The sequence below is a fragment of the Gopherus evgoodei genome, chromosome 1 (assembly GCF_007399415.2).
Source record: "Gopherus evgoodei ecotype Sinaloan lineage chromosome 1, rGopEvg1_v1.p, whole genome shotgun sequence".
Taxonomy (NCBI): Eukaryota; Metazoa; Chordata; order Testudines; family Testudinidae; genus Gopherus; species Gopherus evgoodei.
In genome coordinates, this window is record NC_044322.1 from 268196056 (window position 1) to 268218890 (window position 22835).

General features: G+C 42.2%; 1 protein-coding gene across 11 annotated transcripts in view; it reads right to left on the reverse strand.

The window, feature by feature from the left end:
- The window catches only part of RBFOX2 (RNA binding fox-1 homolog 2), a 273394-nt gene that overhangs the window by 12617 nt on the left and 237942 nt on the right, over positions 1 to 22835 (reverse strand). For 2 of the 11 annotated variants that reach the window (XM_030545338.1, XM_030545333.1), the window contains exons 6-12: positions 19769 to 19861; positions 17006 to 17066; positions 13403 to 13456; positions 13188 to 13280; positions 11923 to 12055; positions 5327 to 5366; positions 120 to 196 (exon numbers count right to left, since the gene is read on the reverse strand). In XM_030545338.1, the coding sequence (XP_030401198.1) occupies positions 120 to 196; positions 5327 to 5366; positions 11923 to 12055; positions 13188 to 13280; positions 13403 to 13456; positions 17006 to 17066; positions 19769 to 19861 (551 nt within the window). Of the gene's footprint in view, positions 1 to 119; positions 197 to 2586; positions 2630 to 5326; positions 5367 to 11922; positions 12056 to 13187; positions 13281 to 13402; positions 13457 to 17005; positions 17067 to 19768; positions 19862 to 22835 lie in introns of all 11 variants that reach the window. The other 9 variants (XM_030545364.1, XM_030545343.1, XM_030545370.1 and 6 more) reach the window with 6 other exon arrangements.

Consider the following 22835-nt stretch of genomic DNA (forward strand, 5'->3'; position numbering starts at 1 on the left):
GTCAGTCACCACTGGAGTTAACATTCCAAACCTTAACAATCCCCGCATCCCGCCCCAAAATAAAAATGTCTCCCACCCTAGCCCACACCACAATGTTAATAATTATAACAAGCAATAACCCATCTGTTATATCAGAGAAGGGAACAGAGACTCCACTCAGAGATTTAGAGTGAGATGTTAACATTTCTTCAGCCGACTGCACAACAAACAAAAAACAAGAGAAATATTTCATTGGAGAATGAAGTTAAGAAACAGCTGACACGTGTACTGGTCTTAACCATGCACTGATGCAAAATGGAAGCTACTGTTAATTAAAAAAAATTAAAGGATACATGTATATACACACATAATCAGACCTATTTGATCTGGAACGGTTTACATATTCTTTGTGTGTACACTATAAATAAAACAAAAAACGGGGACTAACATCACTATGATACGTTCCTGAGCAAGGACCACTTCTGGGGATTCAGACATCTGGATATATCTAGCATTACCTAAGCAGGTCTGAATACACTAAAATGGGAAAAATAAAAGGTCCCATTTCTCACTCCTTTTCATTCCTTAATAATTTCTGGTGAGTTTTAGGACTTGTAAAAGGCAAGGGGACGCTCTGTGGGAGTTTCCTTCCTCAGCAGCAGCCCCTGCTTTTCCAAACCAATGACCCATACATAGCTCTGTCAATGCATCTCAGATCCCACACCGCTTGTCCAAAGCACCTATGTCTCCATCCTGCTATTCCTGCCCACACATAACTTTGCCTGAAGTAAAAAGCTAATCCATTAACCCATTTGCAGGGGCGTACCCCCAATGATTTCTGATGCCACTCTCATCAGGGATTGTAGCTTATTTAAATTGCGTCACTATAGGATATTTTCACTGAACTTGCATGTTCATGTCATCCAATGAAAAAGACCGCTCCTGAATAGCTGCTCCATACTTCTCTAGTGTTGCAGAGGGACCCTAATGGAGCCTACCCTTCAATGGCATAGTCCCTAAATACCCAAGGCAGTTGTGCAATCTCCCTCAATCTAGTTAGCTTTTTTTTAAAACCTCCAAACTGTGTCAAAACAAATGAATGGGTCTGGACTTCTTGTGAGAATGTGCTGTCAGATACCTCCCTACCAGCAAGGCAGTAACAAAGCTCTACCACAAGAAGGGAGGAGGGGCAAGGAGAAGGGCTGTATGTATTTAGTGTGCAATCAATTGCAAAGAGAAGGCCCTTCTACAGCATGGGTCTTTAGCGCGCATGCTATTTTGGCTCAGTTGAAGGAGATGTGTGAAGACAGACGAGGACAATCTAGGCACTGCTTTGGCAAAGTGCAGATCAGCTTCATTTGAGTTCTTTTACTCTCAGTATGTCTCAAGAGCTGAGGGAAGTTGTCTTTAATGAACTTCTCCTCTTTTGTGGCTATATGGAGGGCCCTACAGGCTGATTCCATTGTCCTCATCTCTCAATCTAATTGGATTTTCCTAGGTGTGTGGCAGAAGTCTCCTGACCTCAAACTGCTTTTCTGCGGACCAGAGGACCAAGATAAGTAGATACCAGCCATGACCCAGCAACAGAAGGATAAGTCAAAACATTCCCCTTTGGATTCCTTTGCCAAAATGAAAATGTGGATTATTTCAGTATTAGTATGTTGCTGCAAGTCCCTGAAAATTATTTGAGAGCTGATATAAGTGTGAAGCTGCTGTCTGACTGAAGCAACATTTCAACTGTCCACTGAAGATTCTAAAGGCAGATAGCAAGTGTTTTCAAGTTGCCTACACTGCTCTTCAGCACAAAAAAACCACTCTCTCTCTTCAACACGTAAGAGCCAAATGGGGTAATCATAAACTAAATAGACTATAAGGAAATCCAATTACACCTTGCAACAAGCTTCCCCTCTCCTCTTTCAGTGCCTTATTATTCAGGCATATTAGCAAGTGCCCTTTCTCTGGAGTGGCAGAGGACACGAGAGCGTGAACAGAGAAGCATGTTGCTCAGGTTCAGGACTATGGAGCGCCTGCATACCTCTTGGTGTCAGAGGTATTTCCAGAAACATGAAGAAAAAGGACAGTCCATGCAGATGAGCGTGTCTATATACTCACTACCCTATCCATTTTGGGGTTGCAAGTCCAATATTAGGAACCCTTTGTTTTCTAGGCCTAGTGCGTCTTTTCTCCATTCCCCAATGCCCATATAACTGAAGGTTAAAAAGTAGAAGGGGTTGGAATTGATTTCTAGGATTTCCATATTAGAAAGCTGGTAGGAAAACACTGTGGATCGGCAGGGGTGAACTGAAAAAGGTGACAGAACAACACCATTCACTGCACCAGGTGAATCTACATAGTAATGGGACAAGCATGACCTTTGTTAACCCTTCCACTTAATTTTTGGAATGAAAAGCCACTTGGTGTGAAACCTGAACATGTGCAGCCCAGAGGTAGCAGGAGCTTTGATCACATGCTCACATGTCTGCACTGTCCTAAAAAAAAGCCTCTGTTCCCATCTCTAATGTGGCGCTGGAATGGTTAGTATAATTCAGTTTTTTTCCACTGCAATCCACAATCTGATTGGTTGGCAGGTCACACTGGCACTCCTACCTGAGGTATTTTAGCGCTAATGATTGGTTCCTGTAAGACTATTCTATAACAGAACACAGGAAGAGCAGTTCAAAAAACACAGCTGTGGAAAGAAACAATCATACAAACACAGCCCACAGAGGGGCTCACCAGCCTTTTCTTTCCAGCGGATGCAAGCACGCTTTTCATAGATGGGAGTGGTCTTTATGGATGGTTTGTTGTCCCAGACTGACCCCATTGTAGGAGAAGCACCGTCTTTCCTCATGGCCAAAATGGAGCTGTTTTCCCCCAACACCGACCCTGGGGAAGGCTACTTTATAAATTCAGTTATTTTGCCAGACAGGAATGAGTCCAATAAGAGATGGAACAGGAAGAAAGTGGCTAGCAGGATGGTTGCCCCAGAAAAGAAGAGGAGGGAGGAGGAAGAGGAAAACCAAATCAAAGCGTATGATACCTGTGTGGGAAGGAAGAGCAGCCAAAGTCTGGAACAACCCTCTTCTCCCCCTACTCACCCCATCCTGCTGGAGGTCTTTCTCCCGCCTGCTTTTCCTCAGCCCACCCCTACCGGTTCAGCAGGTGTGAGGGCTCTTCACCTTAACTTCTACCACCCCAACAGGTAGGGAATTCTCTTCCCAAATCAGCAATCAGTGGCTGAAGAACCCTGTTCCTTCATCCGATAACTTAGGACAGCCCTCATATAGCAACTAAACAAATACAATCCAGTGGGATATGAGGCATCAGCACCCCATTCAATCTGTGCCAGTCCAGAGTGGAAAGTGGGGTAACTTAGAAGTTTGGGCTGAGATGCATCTCTCTTGAGAACTCTAGCAATAAAAAGTATAGGGATGAACCTGACCAACCTATCTTCAGAGATGCCCTATATTGCATTCCTGTTTTCCCCATTAGTGGGACCTGAACTGTTACAGCAAGATGCCAAATAAATGGTTTTATCTGCGGGTTCTAGTCTCTTTTTAGAGCTTAGACACATTAAATGCTGAAACTGGAGTGCAACATGAGGTGGGTGTGGGGATTCTCTGTCCTATTAAAGTTACTGTCAAGGTATTAAGATGTTAAATGGGCCCCTTTTATGCATCAAAGATGCAAGTTAAAGATCTGAAGGAACTTCCTGAAAAGAATCAGGGGATAACCCCAGTCAACATTTCCCTCTCAACGAGGCTTTAATGTGCCAGACTGTGGAAGAGAAGCCACCAAGCACAGAATAGCTGCCCATTTACCTGCTTAGTCACTGCATGGTCAGCTCCAAACTCGCTGATCTATATAGACTAGAGTAAGGCTTTAGGAGTGACAGAAAAAAAACAAAACTCTTTCCTACATCCTGAAGAAGTATTATCATGGAACACTTGACCAGGCAGATCAATTTCTAGGTGAGCATATGTGCAAAAGAACCTGTGTGAATCAGGAAATTCATGTGCATGGGTGTGTGCAGGCATGTACACGTGAGAGAATGTGTGTGAGAGTTTACTTGCAGGCAGGCAAAGTATATACATAACACTAAGTTCCTCAGTGTTTAGATAGAATGTTTTCTAACTGTTGGGTTGAAAAAAGTGTCTTTATAGGGTCTGAAGCTCCATATAGAGCAGAGAAGCCCAAAGTCAACCCTATCCATTACCCAGGAACCAACCTCTAGATATATATCTTTGGATGTTAGGGGCACCATCTCCTAAGCAGTATGGAAACCAAGTTCAGCTATTCTGGCCATTATACCCACAAACAAGACAAAATTCCCTATTTAAGGGACAGCTTTGCTGGAGCCTGATAGTCTGAGCAGGATGAGGGTGGGGACAGTGAATTTAAAGTTCTTTGGTCTGGAGAGCACATTCCTATAGTGTGATTGTTACAATGGAACTTTCCATCCAAAGGAAAACTGCTCTCCTCACCTACCAATCAGAACCCCCTGCCCAACTCTATGTTCTAGGAACACCACCCTCAATCATTTCAAACATCAGTGTGCTAGGAATTCTGGATACAGATATGCCGGTGAATCACATGATAGGGCAAAGCCTTTTGCGGTGCTTGAGAAATTTACCAGGAAGCAGGAGGCTGCTGACTCTTCCATCTAAACATCCTCACATATACGTGCTCTACAACTCCCCTAGGGAGAAGAAAGAGAACTCTTATTCTAGTTAGGCACCATTTCAACTAGCAAAATGAGATGTCAACCTTCACTCCAGTATCTCCGACTCCATTTTTAATCAGCCCCATGTCTTCACCAGAGGAGTGACATCCACATCCCAATGGTACATGAGCTTTTGTAAACACAGAGCTCAGTTAGCTTGTGCATGGTGCACAAATCAAGCCTGAAAGGGCCCCAAGAGGGGAAAAGAAGGGGGAGGGGAGAGGGAAAGGGAACGTCTGAGGCTAAACCAGTCCTGTTATTTTTATATCCAAATTATGCAAATGAGAGAAGTATTGAGAGAAATTTTAATTTGCTAATCATCTCTCAGGTTGATTAGTAGCAGTGTGCATGTGGGGAGAGGACACCCAGTAAACTGACCCTGGCAATGATCAGGAAACCCATAGGCTTAGGTCTTGCACCCAGGGGCAAGCGCAGTGACAGAGAAGCATGCTTGCATTCTTAAATATATAATATATATATCCACAAGGAAGAAGAAAATTAAAGAAAATGATATTTAAAAAAAAAAACAAATCAAACCAACCAAATAAACAAACAACAACAACCAAAAAAAAAGGCTGGCTTGTCAAAGATTGGGGATGAGAAGGCTCCGGTGTGTGTACTTACATAGAGGTCAGCACCGTAAAATCCGTCCTGGTAAACCACACTGCAGAAAATCCACACAAAAACAAAAAACAAAAACAAAACAAAAACAAAAAGAACAGAAAACACATTCCGGTTATTGAGGACGGCAGCATGCACATGCATTTTACACAGGCAGGTGATGTATGAATCCACAACCTGGGCTTTCTGGCAGGAGCGAATCAGCAAGAGAATGTGTGTGCGCACGTACCCATGCGGCCCCATATCATCCTCCATGGCATGCAGAGGGGGAGGGGGAGGGGGAGGGGACAGTATGCATAGGGTGAGGGGGGAACAGCCTTTATATTGTATAATAAAAATAGACTCAGAAAGACTTGATGCCCTGAAGAAGAGAAACATGGGTTTAGGAGCCTTCACTCTGGTTATGATCCTGGAATTACTTTAGTTACTCCCTAAACACATGGTAAGACTGGCTTCATGGAGTGGGTTTCATGTGGACTAAAGAAGCCCTTTAGAAACAGTCTCACAAGGGCTAGAATTCACCTAAGTCAGAAGCACCTTGGAGAAAGCTGTGTATAATTCTGTATGTTGAGTTTTACAGGGCTGCATGACTGTTTCTGATATCCATACATCACCTGTTTTTACCCTGCACATTAGACATGCGATAAGATTTGGCTGATCACACAAGCATGCAAAGTATTATTATTCAGCATCTTAAAGAACCGATGCAACACCTCAGGAAAACAAGTCAATCAATTCTGATCAAAGTAAACACGGAGAAATATAATTAAAAAGAAAAAACCAAAAATACCCACAATGCATTGCTTTCACAAGCAGAGATAATGAGCTAAAAAGGTTAAGTGATTGGTCCAAGGTTCAAGAATTGAAAGGTGCAGTGGGATCATCCCTGATAGTAACGACACATTCCACAGCAGAAAGGAGCAACTGGAAGGGCTTGCACGGGATGGTGCTCTCTTTGGCTTTATTAGTCACTATTAGTTTCTCTCAGAACTTCAAGCCGCAAAAATGTCAAACCAGGGTCTGGGGTTCCCAAAGAGCCACTCTTACCAGAATATTTGGCAGTGTAAGGCTGTAATGTAGCTTGCTTTGGGGATGGAAATTGGGGAAGGACAAGGAAGGACAATAGGGTATACTCCAGGCCGCTCTCCCCCCACCCGCACTGTAAACACATGCTTTCATATTACACAACTTTCTCCTATTTTGTCCTCTGGACAGCTCAGTGCTAAGCCACCCACCCACACTTTAAAAAGCATTATTCCTACCATCTTTTGAGACCCACGGGGGCATGTGTATAACTTACCAATAGCATTACCACAAGCTAGAAAGCGGTAGGGAACATTAGCTGTAATTTTTTTTGTGGCATCAGCTGGAGTGTAAAATGCTGCCAAGATCCTGACACCCTGATTAAAACACACATCTATTGTAAAGTACACAGAGAGGGGCCACAATATCTTGGAAGCAGACTGTATGCTATTATTAAAATTAATGGAGCAGTGTTAGCTACAAGTAAAGTCTTTTGGTAAAATATTGTCTACTCCAAGATAGGTGCAATCCATTACCAATGGACAGAGTTGCATTGGTCTCTAAGTGCACTAGATGTGGAGATGAAGAGAAAAGATGATATACCTCGGAGAAAAAAGTGGGCCATATGGTGTTTGTAGGAACCACACTCTAAAACCACAAAAGTTTGGCTTCTGGGGCTGTGATTTAAATTGTTAGATTTTCTGTCGTCAAGTGTGTTTTATTACTACTCTTGCATGAAGGGTAAATGCTTGACAGAGAACGTGATCGTTTTATAAACAGGTTACCATTTTGGTAAAAATATTTCAGAGTTCACAGGAATTGCCAAACTGGATTATACCAATGGTCCATTTAGTCTAGGATCTTGTCACTGACAGTTGCCAACACTGGTTGCTTCAGAAAAAGGTACAAGAATCCATGTTATGGGATAACTTATCACTGGAGAAAGTTCTCCTCTGTAACCCCTAATAAATTGAGATTGGCTTATACCAGGGGTAGGCAACCTATGGCACGCGTGCTGAAGGCGGCACGTGAGCTGATTTTCAGTGGTACTCAACTGCCTGCGTCCTGGCCACTGATCCGGGGGGCTCTGCATTTTAATTTAATTTTAAATGAAGCTTCTTAAACATTTTAAAACCTTATTTACTTTACATACAACAATAACTTAATTATATATTATAGACATAGAAAGAGACCTTCTAAAAATGTTGAAATGTATTACTGGCACGCGAAACCTTAAATGAGAGTGAATAAATGAAGACTTAGCACAGCACTTCTGAAAAGTTGTCGACCCCTGGCTTATACCCTGAAATTTGAGGGTTTAAATCCCTTCCAAAACTCTTGGTATTTTTTTCCTCCCCTCTTAGTATTTACTAGAACAACTCTGGTTATTGAGGCTAAAAACTTAGCAAGATTCGAAAAGGGACTGGACATTTATATGCATAGCAAGAGTATCCAGATTTATTAATTCATTAATGCAAACAAATTTTTGAAGGAATATTCATATATTATTTTAAGGCCAGATGGACCACTATGTTTATCTACTCTGGCCTCCTGCATTACACAGACCTTGGAATTTCACCAAGTGGTTTCTGCTTCAAGCCTATAACTTCCATTTGAATCATAGCATATCTTTTAGAAAGACTTCCACTATGACCTGCACCACCCCTTATATCCTCGGTCAGCAGCACAAGGGAAGATACTACGCATGTGCAGGTCAATGGACTCTGCTTGGAAAAACTTCCAGATTCAGCCGCATGGTGCGCACGCGTACCCATGTGTGGAATACACATAGGGCCCAGCACAGAAGAAGATGGAGAATCCATCACATCCCGAGGTAAATTATTCCAGTGGTTAATTACCTGCACTGCCAAAAAAAAATAATAAACAAAAATTAAACAGTGCCTTATTTCTAGTTTAGATTGGTCTAGTTTCAGCTTCCAGACACTGGATCTTGTTATGCCTTTGTCTGCTGTATTAAAGAGTCCTGTACTATCACAAATTCTTTCTCCACATAGGTACTTTCTTAATAGGCAGTGATCAAATCACTTCTTAACCTTCTTTCTGTTAACCTGCACAGACTGAGCTTTCTTAGTTTTGAGTTTTTTAGTAAGACATGTTTTTCAGATCTTGAATCAATTCTTGTAGCAGCTCTTTTCTGGACTTCTCTAATTTCCCAACATTCTTTTAAAAGCAAGGCCACTAGACAGGGACACAGTATACCAATAAGGGTCTTACTACCATTTTATAAGAGGTAATATCACATCCCTACTACTACTCAATATTCTCCTGCTTGTCCACTCAAGGATTCCATTTGCTCTCTTAGTCCCCACATTATACAGTTAGTTCATGTTCAGCTGGTTATCCACCATGACTAGGGGTGAAAGTAACTTAAAGGACTTACTGCTACTCTGGAATCCTGAGCAAGGGGCGGGGCCTCAACCGGAAGAGGCGGGGCCTTTAAATCCCTGGGGCTTGGTCAGCTCTTTAAATCACCCTGAGAGCTACTAGCTGCAGAGGCAGTTGGGAGCCCCATGGCTAAGGGGTGATTTAAAGGACTCAGGGCTCCAGCCGCTGCCGGGAGCCCCAGGCCCTTTAAATTGCCGGCCTGGGGAAACCGGTCCAGTCTGGCACTGCTTATCGACTCTTAATGGTACACCAAACCGGACCGTACCAGCTAACTTTTACTGCTGGCCATGACCCCTAAATGTTTTTCTGGTTCACAGCCTTCCAAAATATAGGATGGGGGACTGTATGTGTAACCTATGTTTTTAGTCCCTACATGTATGACCTTGCAATTAGCAGTATTAAAATGCATATTTTATTAAACCTCATGCTTCAGGTCTTAAACCAAATCTGTAATTGCTAGGGATTAGGAAGTTTCTTGCCCCTTCCTCTGAACCATCTGGATCTGACTATTATCAGAGACAGGATACTGGGCTAAATGGACCTTGAGCGTGATCCAGTCTGGCAATTCCTATTCTTATTATCCGTATAAATGTCTTACCTTTTTGAAACCCGCTAAACTCTAAGCCTCAATGATATCTTGTGGCAATTATTTCCACAAAATAATTGTGGTTTTTTTTAAAAAAGTATTTTCAACTATCAGTTTTGAATTTTCCACCTTTCAATTTTATTGAATGTCTTCTTCCTAAGTATCCATTTTATTTTAGTCACTCAAGGCTTGGTTCTTGATTTCATGTCTCATCTTTCATTAAAAGGGTAGGGGGAAGTAGCTGATGCATGATTTGGTGCCAGGAATGTATGCATGACACTAAGCATTCAAGGTCAAATGTGGCCTGATGTACCATCAGTTGTAACACGGTTTCTCTCCTACTGTTTTTTTATAACTAAAATGTGTGGAGCAGTTTAACTCTACAATGAGTACCCACCTTCCTCTGTAAGACATGCAACGTTGGAGACCCAGTCTATGACAACAACAAATGTATTAATTAAAACCTCATGTTTGTGTCTAGCACAATTCAGGATCATATGTGAGTGCAGCTTGTTTACTGCTGTCTTCCAATTGTTTGCTGGACAGTTCACTGAACACGAAGACATATGAGATCAATCTGTGGCGTCAGATAAACTGAATGAATTGCAAGTAAATACAGTCATGAGACATTATTTAGAAGGGATGGTCACTGGTGCATGGCCTGTATTCCAAATGTAAATAACTCTTTTATACAAAGATGTGGTTGGATTTAAGCAATCAATCATAAATGAAGAAAGGCTATAAGGAGTGTTCTCCCAGTGTACCACTGATGACAGCCTCTTGCTAGGAATGCTCTAGCCGTTACTATCAGGGATAAAGAATAAAAGTACTTCCTACAACAGGATAAAAGTCCTTCTAGATAGTAGCACTTAGCTCAGTTTTGTTTGTGTTTTTCACTCTGGAGCACTTCCTGATAAAACAGGACTGGGTCATTATTACAGTAACAAAGATGGACAGAGGGTGTGGGTCAGAGGCCAGGGTTAGAGAATATAGGATATAAACTTGTAATGGCAGTGGAAAGAGACGGATCTGTGTAAGAGGGATGATTATCTGAAAACTCAGCAAAAAGAACACCTTGTGAACCTCATGTGTTCAAGCAACAGTTTCCCCACCCCGGGTCACTGGATGTACTAAGTCCAAAATATTGATTTGCATAATGTAAGATGCAAAGCAGTTTGAATTATTGCTACAAGTTCTTACTGTAGGGCAACTTGCTTCATTGAGTTCTATTTTAAATGCCAGACTGGACTCTGCAAAGAAAGGGCACAGTAACCCTCATCTTAATCTATTACACAAGGTCTCCAAGCTGATAAGTACATCCGAGGGCAAGGTCCAAAGGTACTGTCCTATTAGGAGACTTATGGTTTATGCTCCCCACTCCATAGCTGGCTTAATAAGGAGAAATGGGAGTTAGTGTCCAAATGTCTTGCTCTCTGGGAGGATTCTCTCTCACTCAGACTCCCTCTGTAAAAATGTGAGGATGTTGCCTTGAGAACCGGGCAAACAGGCTACAGCGGTAAGCAATGTGAATGAGGCATCCTCAGATTCAAAGAACCCAAATAAATCCAGCAGTTTACACCTTTCAAACAACAGAATAGTTTGTTTCTACGGAATTCATTCCACTGCATGACTAATGAAAATCGGATGGTGAAGGATGCTAGATCACACGTCCATCAGTACTTTATACCATTCTTATTATTCAAAGCATGTTGCCATTTCATTTTCCCTATATTCCCTCTCTCCCCCACTTTAATTTAAATGGACTTGATTGATCTTTGCTTTAAACCTTTTTAAACTGTCTCCAACAAGAAAGCAAATCCATTGTGGGTAACTGGCTCTCCTGTGCCCTACTCCCAGATGGGGAGGCATGAAGGTAACTGATCATACTCCCCACTCCTGGATAACAAAATACCAAGAAGTGAAGAGAACAGAACCTGCCTCACTCCACAAACTTGAGACCCTTTCTTTGTCCTTTTTCGCAGTGTCAATGCTAGATGAATTCCACAGACAAACTACTAATGCATATGAGAAGGAACCTGCTGGTACCGTAGGCCAGTGGTCCCCAACCTTTTCAGTGTGGCGGGTGCCTGACGACTAGCCGCCAAAGAGCGTGACCGCTAGATAAGCAGCCGCCGAGAAGCGGCAATGCGAAGAAGCGTCACCGCTGAGAAGCAGTGTCATCAAGAGGCATTGCTGCCGAAAAGCAGCGGCATTTAGTTGGCGATGCTTCTTGACGTTGCTGCTTCTCGGTGGCATTTCAGCAGCTGCCTGTTCGGCCGCCGCACTCCTCGGCAGTGGGGCACTCCCTTGTCAGTAGGTGGGTGCGCACAGATGTCCTGGCGGGCACCGTGTTGGGAATCACTGCCTTAGGCAGTTGCCTTTAGTTACTAGAGTGTCAGGAGACTGAAATGAAGTGTAAAGTATCTAACACAGATGATTTTAGATCTGTTTTTTTTTCGGTGTCATTGGGTGCAGAGTACTCTGATGTTGGTGCATCCTGACTCTCACCATGATTTTTATCCTTGGCCAATCAGCTACCTCTCAACATGGCGTAGAACACACTATTTTGGTGTCCGGTGCTTACCCTGGATAGGCAGGGATGGCCGTGGGGGGTACTGCCCGGACTGCACCATATACTGTTCGTCCTCGACCCCTCAGGTGTGCCCCCCGGAATGCAGCTGCTGTGGTGGCTGCAGTTGGGTAGGGGAAGCCTGGAACTGTAAAGACAGATAAGTAGAAAGATGAGCGGGATCAGAACTCCTGCTCAATTCAAAACTATCTGTTTTGAACAATATAATACAATAGGCTCCAGAGCTATGGGATGTTCCACGTCTGTCCGGCAAAGGGGCATGCTTACAGCCCCACAGAAAGAGTGTACCTCCTGCTACATCACTAGAGGGAGAGAGGGGCTGCACAGAGGCCTGGCATGCAAGGGGTTAATGCTGTGTCATGCCTTGTTCATTGCAAAGGTGGTACAATTTCCCCCGCCCCCATTTTGACACTGCCATGCAGTCTGGTTAGAAAGAGTCCGAGAAGCACAAAGAGTTGCTACCAATATAGCAGGCGACTCTTCCAAATTGTATAATATCTACTTTGGGGATTTGTCAGTTTGGTTTCTTTGAAACAATTCAGCATGAGCCCCTTAAATCAGTCAATTGTCCTCTTCCCTTCCCCTTTGCCATCCCCTCCCTCCCCATGTTCAATTCAAAGCCAGAAAGACAGGATAACTCCCATGTAAGGCAGCAGAAATTCCCCATTAAGTGCCAGTTTACCAAGAGCCCATCATCTTCTGGCAAATGTGACCAGTAACCGGTTCCATGTGTATTGGGCCCTGTTTTATTACACTTCATGCTGGAGTAAACTGGCTCAGGGCAAATTAGGTCAAAACCTCAGAGGCAGCTGCAAACACTATGCAATAACAGATACCCAGAAGGAGCCAGTTGCAAGGCACAAATTCAACCCAAGGTGCTTCCAGGCACATGCTACTAGGGGGCTTGCAGTGGACTCGCAGTTTAGCAGCTTGTATAATATGTACTTTGGAGAGCTGTCTGTTTGGTGTCTTTAGTTCTGAAGTACAAGCAGTGGCACTCTCTTCACATTCCCCTCCCTCCTGCTCTGCACCTTCCTTATCATGGCAGAAGCCCCAGTCAAAAGCAAGCATGGAAACACACTGCAAGATGGAAAGGTCATGGCCGCTACCATGCCTGGGGGCTCTGGCTGGTGGCAAATCTGTCCCCAACAAGACCCATCCTTTCAAGTATATATCATACAGGCTGGAGAGAAGAGGGCTAACAGATCATTGTTTACTCAAGCACAGTAACAATACAGGGGCCAATTGGGGCTACTTACTGATTAAAGGAATGTAAGTGTTAATACCCCCCCTTCCTGACAGGGGCACTGCGGCGTCATTGCCCAGCGAGACATCTGCTTGAAAGCTGGACGCTAATTTAGTTTTAAAAAGAATAAAAAACGTAAAAAGGTTATAAAGAAACAGCAGACTGTGAACACAAACAAACACCACTGCAGTTAAATGGCAGAAATGGAAGTGTCTACTTAAGTTCTACCTGCGTATAACTCGGGGCCGTACACTGCTCCAACCACAGGGCTCAATTTCCAACCTGAAATAGCAAAGATAGCAATGAGTGCTGACGTCCATACCAGGAAAAACAGCGGAAAGAGTAGGGGAGAAAAATGAGCTTTGCATGTGAAACTCAGCTTTAGGCACTTATAGACTCATAGACTCTAGGACTGGACGGGACCTCGAGAGGTCATCGAGTCCAGTCCCCTGCCCTCATGGCAGGACCAAATACTGTCTAGACCATCCCTAATAGACATTTATCTAACCTACTCTTAAATATCTCCAGAGATGGAGATTCCACAACTTCCCTAGGCAATCTATTCCAGTGTTTAACTCCCCTGACAGTTAGGAACTTTTTCCTAATGTCCAACCTAAATCTCCCTTGCTGCAGTTTAAGCCCATTGCTTCTTGTTCTATCATTGGAGGCTAAGGTGAACAAGTTTTCTCCCTCCTCCTGATGACTCCTTTTTACATACCTGAAAACTGCTATCATGTCCCCTCTCAGTCTTCTCTTTTCCAAACTAAACAAACCCAATTCCTTCAACCTTCCTTCATAGGTCATGTTCTCAAGACCTTTAATCATTCTTGTTGCTCTTCTCTGGACCCTCTCGAATTTCTCCACATCTTTCTTGAAATGCGGTGCCCAGAACTGGACACAATACTCCAGTTGAGGCCTAACCAGCGCAGAGTAAAGCGGAAGAATGACTTCTCGTGTCTTGTTTACAACACACCTGTTAATGCATCCCAGAATCACATTTGCTTTTTTTGCAACAGTTTCACACTGTTGACTCATATTAAGCTTGTGGTCTACTATGACCCCTAGATCTCTTTCTGCCATACTCCTTCCTAGACAGTCTCTTCCCATTCTGTAAGTGTGAAACTGATTGTTCCTTCCTAGGTGGAGCACTTTGCATTTATCTTTATTGAACTTCATCCTGTTTACCTCAGACCATTTCTCCAATTTGTCCAGATCATTTTGAATTTTGACTCTGTCCTCCAAAGCAGTTGCAATCCCTCCCAGTTTGGTATCATCCGCAAACTTAATAAGCGTACTTTCTATGTCAACATCTAAATCGTTGATGAAGATATTGAACAGAACCGGTCCCAAAACAGACCCCTGCGGAACCCCACTTGTTATACCTTACCAGCAGGATTGGGAGCCATTAACAACTACTCTCTGAGTACGGTTATCCAGCCAGTTATGCACTCACTTTATAGTAGCCCCATCTAAATTGTACTTTCTTAGTTTATCTATAAGAATATCATGCGAGACTGTATCAAATGCCTTACTAAAGTCTAGGTATATCACATCCACTTCTCCCATTATGGCTTCCACCGAGGTCCCTGTGCTGTTGAATAGAGGCAGACTAACTTTCCTAATGCCAGGGTCCAGATATAGACTATTACATGAGAGGTATAAGTAGAGCACAAGCTGATCCACTGCATAGTAACCTCTGGTGTAAGCTGTAAGAAACAAAACTGAGCAGAATGCCAACTGCCTTATACAGATGTTCCCTACAATCCCCATAGTTGGCCACAAGATTCATTCTCTCCGTGAATCTTCCCGTCAGTTCTTGCTATTCTATATGTTCATTGGGAATCTTGTAGATTCTAACTATGTCTAAACCACTGGCTCAATCTGTGATCTCAGGCAAGTCATGTTACACCCCTATGTCTCAAATACACAGGCTATCATATTTACTGGAGTGTCACTAAAGATAGCATGGCAATTGAGTTGAGATTTCCCAGGTAATTGAATCACACACAATATGTTGAATAAAAGTATTTCAAACAAACAAGTCTGTTGATTCCACATTTTCTCTTCACCATTTTATTTATATTTTGCTGCTTTCTCCATGTTGCATCCCTCAGATGCAATCTTTCCCAGAGAATCATTTAATATAATCTGTACAATGGGCAAGAATTGAAAATCATCAGCACAAATACACAAGAGAGTAATGGTTAAATTAGCAAATAATGAACCTGATGAAAAGCCTGCCATTGTAGAATGGATATGAACTGAGGCACTTTTCCCAAGTGAGCAGAGCTGGAAAACCTGTTTGTCTCCACCCATTCTAACCAAAAAGGGAAGAGAACTGGTATTAGGGTGGACTCTAAGATGATCAGGTCTGATTTCTACAAAAAAGTCTTTACTTTTCAGGGCAGGCCTCATCTGTTTATTTGGCAACCATGCAGGTTTTACTAATAAATATCATATATCTTTCCTCCACAGGAGTCCTATGAAACTTACTACACTTTAACTACTCAGCCTCACCTTTGAGGTCTTATAAATCATCTTTCTGGTGTGATTTGATCACAGCCCAATAATGTCACTAATTAATATGCTGGGGGGTAATGCTGAATGATGTAATGCACACCCTCTTTGTCGCACTGGGCGTATTGCCTGTGCACTGCCAACTCTGTGAGCAAGAGACTAAGATGATCGGTGCTAAGGTAAGAACTTGGACAGACAGACATGGATTTTAATTCCCAAATCTAGTCAGTCTCATGTGGCGGTGAAAAGCACTAACTAGTACACTCAAACAGCCCAAATACCATACACCTTTACTTTATTTTAATGTAGACTTTATGGGTTGACAAACCAAAAGGATGCTCCTGCCAGTTACCCTGGGTCCACACGTCATTACAATGTAACCCTATACATTCTCTGTTCCTATTCACTGGGTAAAACAGCACAACCACTTTGCACTTCCATAGTGACTTACCACCACAGGATTTCAAAGCTCTTTACAAACATTCATTAAGCTTCACCACACTTGGGAAACTGGCACATGCAAATTAAGTGACTTGCCCAAGGGCACATAGTAAATCTGTAGATGAGGCAAGGTTTCCAATCTTCTGTTTTAACCACCAACCCATGCTCTCTCATGACCTACTGTATGCTTAAATTGCTACTGCACAGGAGCTGTTTGGGAACATTTTCAGTGCAACTGGGGACCACTGACTATGTCTCAGGACAACTTTGTGTATCTCAGTCTGTCCCAGGACAACTTTGTAAACTCCACATTTTATTTCACTGGGGGATGAGATTTAAAATATACAGCATCTTGTATAACGGTGCTCAGTTCTCATAAGGAAAAGCCTCTTCACATAACGTGCACTGTTTAATAAGCATATTGTTGTTTCTATACTATGCTACTTAGAGTTGCTGCAGAGATTGGCAGACAACAGACCCAAGACTTCTAATCAAGACAGAGTTCTTCACTCCACAAAACAACTGAGTTATTCCTTATTCATGTTCCTTGGGAAATTGTTGACAATAGGCAAGTTCTCTGAGAGACAAACTGTTTGGTGCCCCAGCTTTCCTGGCTGCAAGGAGAGAGTTATATTTACAGCTAAAAGTAAGGCCAAGATTTTTCAAAAATGAGATCCTAAAGTTGGGCTCCTAAATCCACAATTAAGCACCTAAATAAGTCGCCTGAGTTTCAAAGGTGCTGAGCATCCAGAGATCTCACTGTAGTCAAGAAACAATGAGACCTTGTAATAAGGTGTTCAATTTGAGGATGTAGAGTTTGTCACCACCCCTGAAACCTTTCAGTTTAGGATTAGTGCAAACATTCTCTCTTACCATTTGCATATGGCGTGACCATCTTCTTATTGGTCATCACTCGCGCTGTGGCATTATTCACCTAAAAGTAAGAAAGGGGAGGGGGAGGAGAGGGAAGGAAGCACAAGATGTTAGGGAAAATTATAACTACCTCTCCAATATCTCATACCCTATACATCTTAGAGCAAAGAAATCAAACAGCCACTTTTACAAAAATACAAGATATTTAAATTACTATTAGAAGTTGCCACTTAATTGTAAACATTACAGCTAATTGTGGCACTTAATGCATTTAAACAAAAGGCCAACGAGAGTAAAATTGGGATTCTCAGACATCCTGCTACCATTAGAGCACACTGGATATCTGCAGCTCACCAACTGGATGGGCAAAAAGCTTGTCCAAGGCCCACTGGAGTGGTACGGATGGTGATCTCTGCAGCTGAGGCAGAGGAAAAACAAAGCAGATGGTGAATAAACTAGCTCCTTTCAGAAGCCCACCATTAAAATGTCACAGACCACAAATGTCACAGACAAACAGGTCTTCAAGAAAAAAAGTAATCTGGTTTCTAGTTGTCTTGGATTTAATCTCGCTAGGCCAAGAGAGACTTTTGGAATCCTATGAGACATTGGCCTTCAATTCAGTTTCAAGATGCCCTTGCGTTACTGATTTATTTATCTCTGATTTTAAAATTCTCACAAAAATCTCTTAAAATAAAATGCAGAGGTGTAGATGGGTCTCCTGGTTTCACTGTACCCTCCACCCTCATTACAGAGCTCCACATAGTTCCAAGCATTCTGAGTGCTACAGCAAGTGGGTGTTACAGCAGAGGCGGTGCTGATAAAGAAAGGATGGATGGGGTTTGAAAGCCAAGTTACTACAGCCCTGTGTCAGACACAGCCTCAGAGTTCTTGCAAGGAGGGTGAAGCTTCTTAGCAGGAATCAATGATCTGTCAAAATCTCAGGCCAGAATGGAACTGAGAGGCCAGAGGAATGAAAGAAGCCAGTCTTAAGGAGAAGTAAACCAAAAAAGAGTCTCGTCATGTCCTTTGGGATTTATGAAGTGGTGAGCCTATGAAGGCGAGGGGAGCCTGGAACCACATTTACTCTAGTTTTGGCCCAAAAACAATATAAACATTACACATTTAAAAAAGAATGGAAAACAACAATGATGAGATTGAGAGCATGCAGTTAAACACACACTGATAAAAGAAAGGGAAAAAAACACAATTGATTGGGGGGAGGGGAGGAGAAGAGGGAGAAGAGAGGGTCTCACAGACAATCATTAAGATGGAGCAAGTGCCTGAAATCAGCTGCTACAGCAAAGTGCAACACAAGCACTTAAAGGAAAAATTGCCAGAACCAATCAGAAACCACCAGTCAGCAAAGAGAGACCAACAGCTGCATTTAACTGAGTAAAGAAAAACTGGGGAGGGAGGGCATGGGGGGGGCGGGGAGAGAGAGAGAGAGAGAGAGAGAACAAACAATCACAGCTACAAACAGGTCTGGGAAAGACAGAGCAAGAGAAAGAAGGGGCAGGAGAGAGAGAGGAGGGGATTGGTGCATTAATAAAAACCAGCCAAACTGGAGTTCAGTAACTCTGAGTAAGATGTGCAAGGGGAAATAACTATGAAGTCAGTAATCAAACAGCTCAGACTGCTACAAAACGATACGTACATCCAAAGTCCAGGCGGCATTACTCAACAGCATTGAAAATAAAAGAGGGGAAAAGGGAAAGGAGGCAGGTGGGGACAACAAGTCAAATCACATTTTGTAGTGTTAATGTGAGATGGCAGATGGATTTTTTTCTTTCTTATTTAATTTTGTTTTTGTAACTTTAAGAAAAATTTAAAAAATACAAGCTTCTTCTCCAGCACTTTTGTTTCACTTACCGCCAACTCGTACCATCGCCAGCATTGTGTATAGTTACCATGGAAAGAGTGAGTCAAGTGAAGGGCCCTAAACGCTAAACCATCGAAAAGGGAAATAAAAAAAAACAAAAACAAAAAAAAAGCAAAATATGCAGACATCTTACTCAAAAAGGCGGCTTTTTTGTTTAATATTTTTTAATATTTAGTACTTTTTTTTTTTGATAAAGAAAGAGGGAGAAGGGGAAGGGGCCAGTTAGCCTTCAATAAGGTGGAACAGAAAATTGGTGAGCACCGTGCAACGGCCTCATATGTAGCTACTCTGGCCAGACACTTAACCCTTCTACTGAGAGCTCTCCTTACAGGAAGTTTTAAGAGTTAACTTTAATTGACTGCAGACAGATCAAGAAGGCAGCTATAGCAGCCCAATCAGTGCCTTTTCCCCTCTACCCTGCCCTCAACATCAGCTCACACTCATATGAAGGAGAACTGGCCTCTGAGGAAAGAGAGGATACTGGCTGCCCCCTGCTTTATTGTCAGACACAGAGTTAGAAATCAGACAGTACTTTTTGAGTTACTTTTGTTCAGGCCTGATAACAAACAGGAAATCGGAGCCTCACAAACTGAAGCAAAGGAAAATCAAGACAGCAGAAGGGCAAAAATTTGGAGTGGGTGGGAAATAAACTTAAAAAGAAAAAAAGAAAGAAAGAAAAAGAAAAATACTCAAATCAACCAAAAGACATTTTTTGGGAGGGGAAGTCACTTTTGTACACTTCAGTGCAGTGGGGTGAAGGACACAGACACAAACACACGCACACACAAGACGGGGATCCAAATGTGAAATAAGTGAGGCAAGACACAAAAAAGAAATAAAAAGAATAAATATAAAGAAGAAATTGAATTACTGAAGACATGCACCTCGATTTTACGGCCCTCTACCACGGTGCCGTGTAATTTCTCCCTGGCCCTGTCTGCATCAGCACTATTCTCGAAAGTTACGAACCCGAATCCCTGCATGCAGCGGGAGAAGGGGGGAAAACATGCACATCATTATATATTGAAATACTGATCTCTAGATAAATAGAGAAAAAATATCACAGTATGAAATTGACATCAGCACAACTCAGCAATACTCTCCTAGAGTCACATAGTTGGTTCATGCATGTTTCATAAATAAAAGAAATTCAATTCAATAAAATAAAATAAAGGAATTTTAACCAGAATATTAAATAATAAATAATAATAATAATAAATAATAATAATGAAAAGAAAATGTAAAAGCAATTGAGGCCAGACCAAAAAAGAAGTACAAAGTTACTCGAGACAGATTTTCTTAAAGGTAAATCCTAGGCCCTATTCTATTCTGATGTAGAGAAGCTGGTAAAGCCCAAGCTAGATATTTCACGCCACTGCCAATTAATGCCTGTGCTACTTTGTGGACCTTTATATGGTATTGAAAGGCACCTGGTAGTTTCAACAGTCTCTTGCAGGAGAGAGGTGTGGTTTGAGTTAAGGATTGGGCACTAGGAATTCCTCTGTTCCGATCCTGGCCCCTACACTGACACCACTGTAGCTATGGGCAAGTCACCCTCTCTGCTTCACTTTTCCCATCCGTAAAATGGGTACAATAATAATATTTACCTACCTCATAAAACTGTTGTGAAGATTAGATGTTTGTAAAGCCCAGTGTAAGGTCTCCGGGGCAGAGATCATGTCTACCTCTATGCCTGTACAGTGCCTAAGACAGGCCCCTGATGCTAACTCGGGCTTCTAGGTGGTACCAAAATATAAACATGTAAAGCACTATATATTATTGTCAGAAAAGAGCAGTGTAAAATTTTCCCTCTGTGACTGCCATATCAAATCTATATAGTATAATAAGTCTGAACGAGATTTCTATGTACATTAATGTCATAGGCCAAGACAGGATTTAGCTGACATCCCCTTTCCACAGCTGCCTCCCTCCTAACTCAGCTACATACCTAGATCCCTATCTCACCAATTCCTACTACAAAAGGGTATCCTGGTTTCTTCTCAATTGTGTGTTGAGACAAGCGGGACCACCAGGTGGGCTTGAACTCTGAAGCTGGAGAAGAATGGATTCCCATTGGCCTTTGAGCAGGGACGCTGGAACAATTTGTATAGTGGGGACGTGGAGAACCATTGAACTAAACTAAACCCTGTAGATGATGGAAACCACTTCCAGCCAGCACCTATGCCTATTAGGGTAACTATGGTGGCCCAAGGGCTATTGTAATGTCTCCTTACATGCAAAGCCCTAGGCCTATTTAGCCCAGGCCACCTGGAACACATATACAGGATCTCTTTCCTAAGTCTCCACTCATGCAGGTTCATTCAATCATAAAACAGTGCAGTGTATGACATCACACTGACTCCCATGGGAATGAACTGCACTGTTACACGCATGGACTGATGAGACTAAATTAACTAGGAATTTAACTAGCAGCAAATGATACATTCTAACAGACAGCTCTGATGATTTGGACATTCTTAATATAAAAATTTTGAGCTCAGGAACCAAGGTGAAAATTTCACCTCAGATTGCTTTTCAGATCCTTTATGAACAGGAGAGGGGTACCTAGTTGCTGTGGCTTGGTATAAAATGACCACCAGTTGTGTACAGACAGTAATCTGTGCTGGAACCACCCTGGGGAGCAGGGAGAACAAAGCTTGTGTTTGATGTAATGGAAACAATTATACTAAACAGAGACCCAGATAACATGAGTGATGTAAGACTATGCCTCTGCAGCGAAAAGGCATCTTGGCTCTGCAGCCCCTGTCTTCAACAGGCAGGCTAAAGTGGAGTAGCAGCATCTTGATTTCTAAACAGGCTTAATGGCAAAAGGCTAGTAGGCCATCATTTTACCAAGGGCCTTTTAAGGTTTTATAATGAGAACCTTATAAGGTTTGAGCCATTTGCTATTCCGGTAGCCTTGTGCACAGTAGCCCTTATCCTTCACAATTGGGTTTCCAGTACAAAATCCTTTTACATTTGTAAAGCAGGGGTTTTTTGGTGGTGGTTGTTGTCTTTTTGTTTTAAGATCAAGAGAAAAAATTGTAGCTAATGATTAAATTGTAACTCTGGCTTCTGTAAGAGAATCTCATGTCTCCTCTTACTTCAGGAATCGAAACTTCCAGCCAATCACATTTTCCCAGTTACTGAAAAAATAAAACAAACTATGCGATTCCTTTTTCAAAGCAGTTTGAAAGTGTGTTGCTGAAATGAATTAAAATTTGCACAACGTGGTGGGCAGAATCAGGGATGACAAACTAGTCTGAATTGATAAAACCCTCTTGAACCTTGGCTCAGACATGCTGGAGCTGAGCTTGCTGCCAAAGGAGGATAGACCATAACTTGCCTTTAAAGGCAACCTGTGAAGGTGGAAAAGTTATGGTTGGCCCCTCTTTGCTTCTTTATGGTGTATAAAGGCACCCTGAAAATTTCTTGTAAAAAAATTAAAAATAAAAACTTGCTTTTTCATTTAAAACATCAGTAATTATCTGTCCTGGAAGAGTTTATGGAGAGAAGAGAATTAAAGAAATTCTGACATCACAAATGACATAAAACTGAGCAACCGAGGAAAAGAGATTTTTAGGGCTTGTCTATACACAAACTGGAACCAAAATAACTATATTGGTCTTACTTCACACTATTCTAGACAGTGTAAATCTGTGTGGAGATACTTATTTTTGGAATGAGAGTCCCTATTTCAAATGAACTTAAGTAAAAAAAATTTGAAACCAACAACTAATATCAAACTGGGGCACTCATTCCAAAATGAATGCCCACATACAGACTTGCACCAAAATAATGAAAGGTATGAATTAAAATTGATTTAGTTGTTTTGGTTCCAGTTTATGTATAGACAAGCCCTCAGACTGTATCCCTCTGTTGACACTTATTTAATTCTAATACCCAATTAACACTTTGGAGTATGGCTGATGTTAAAGATTCAACACCTAT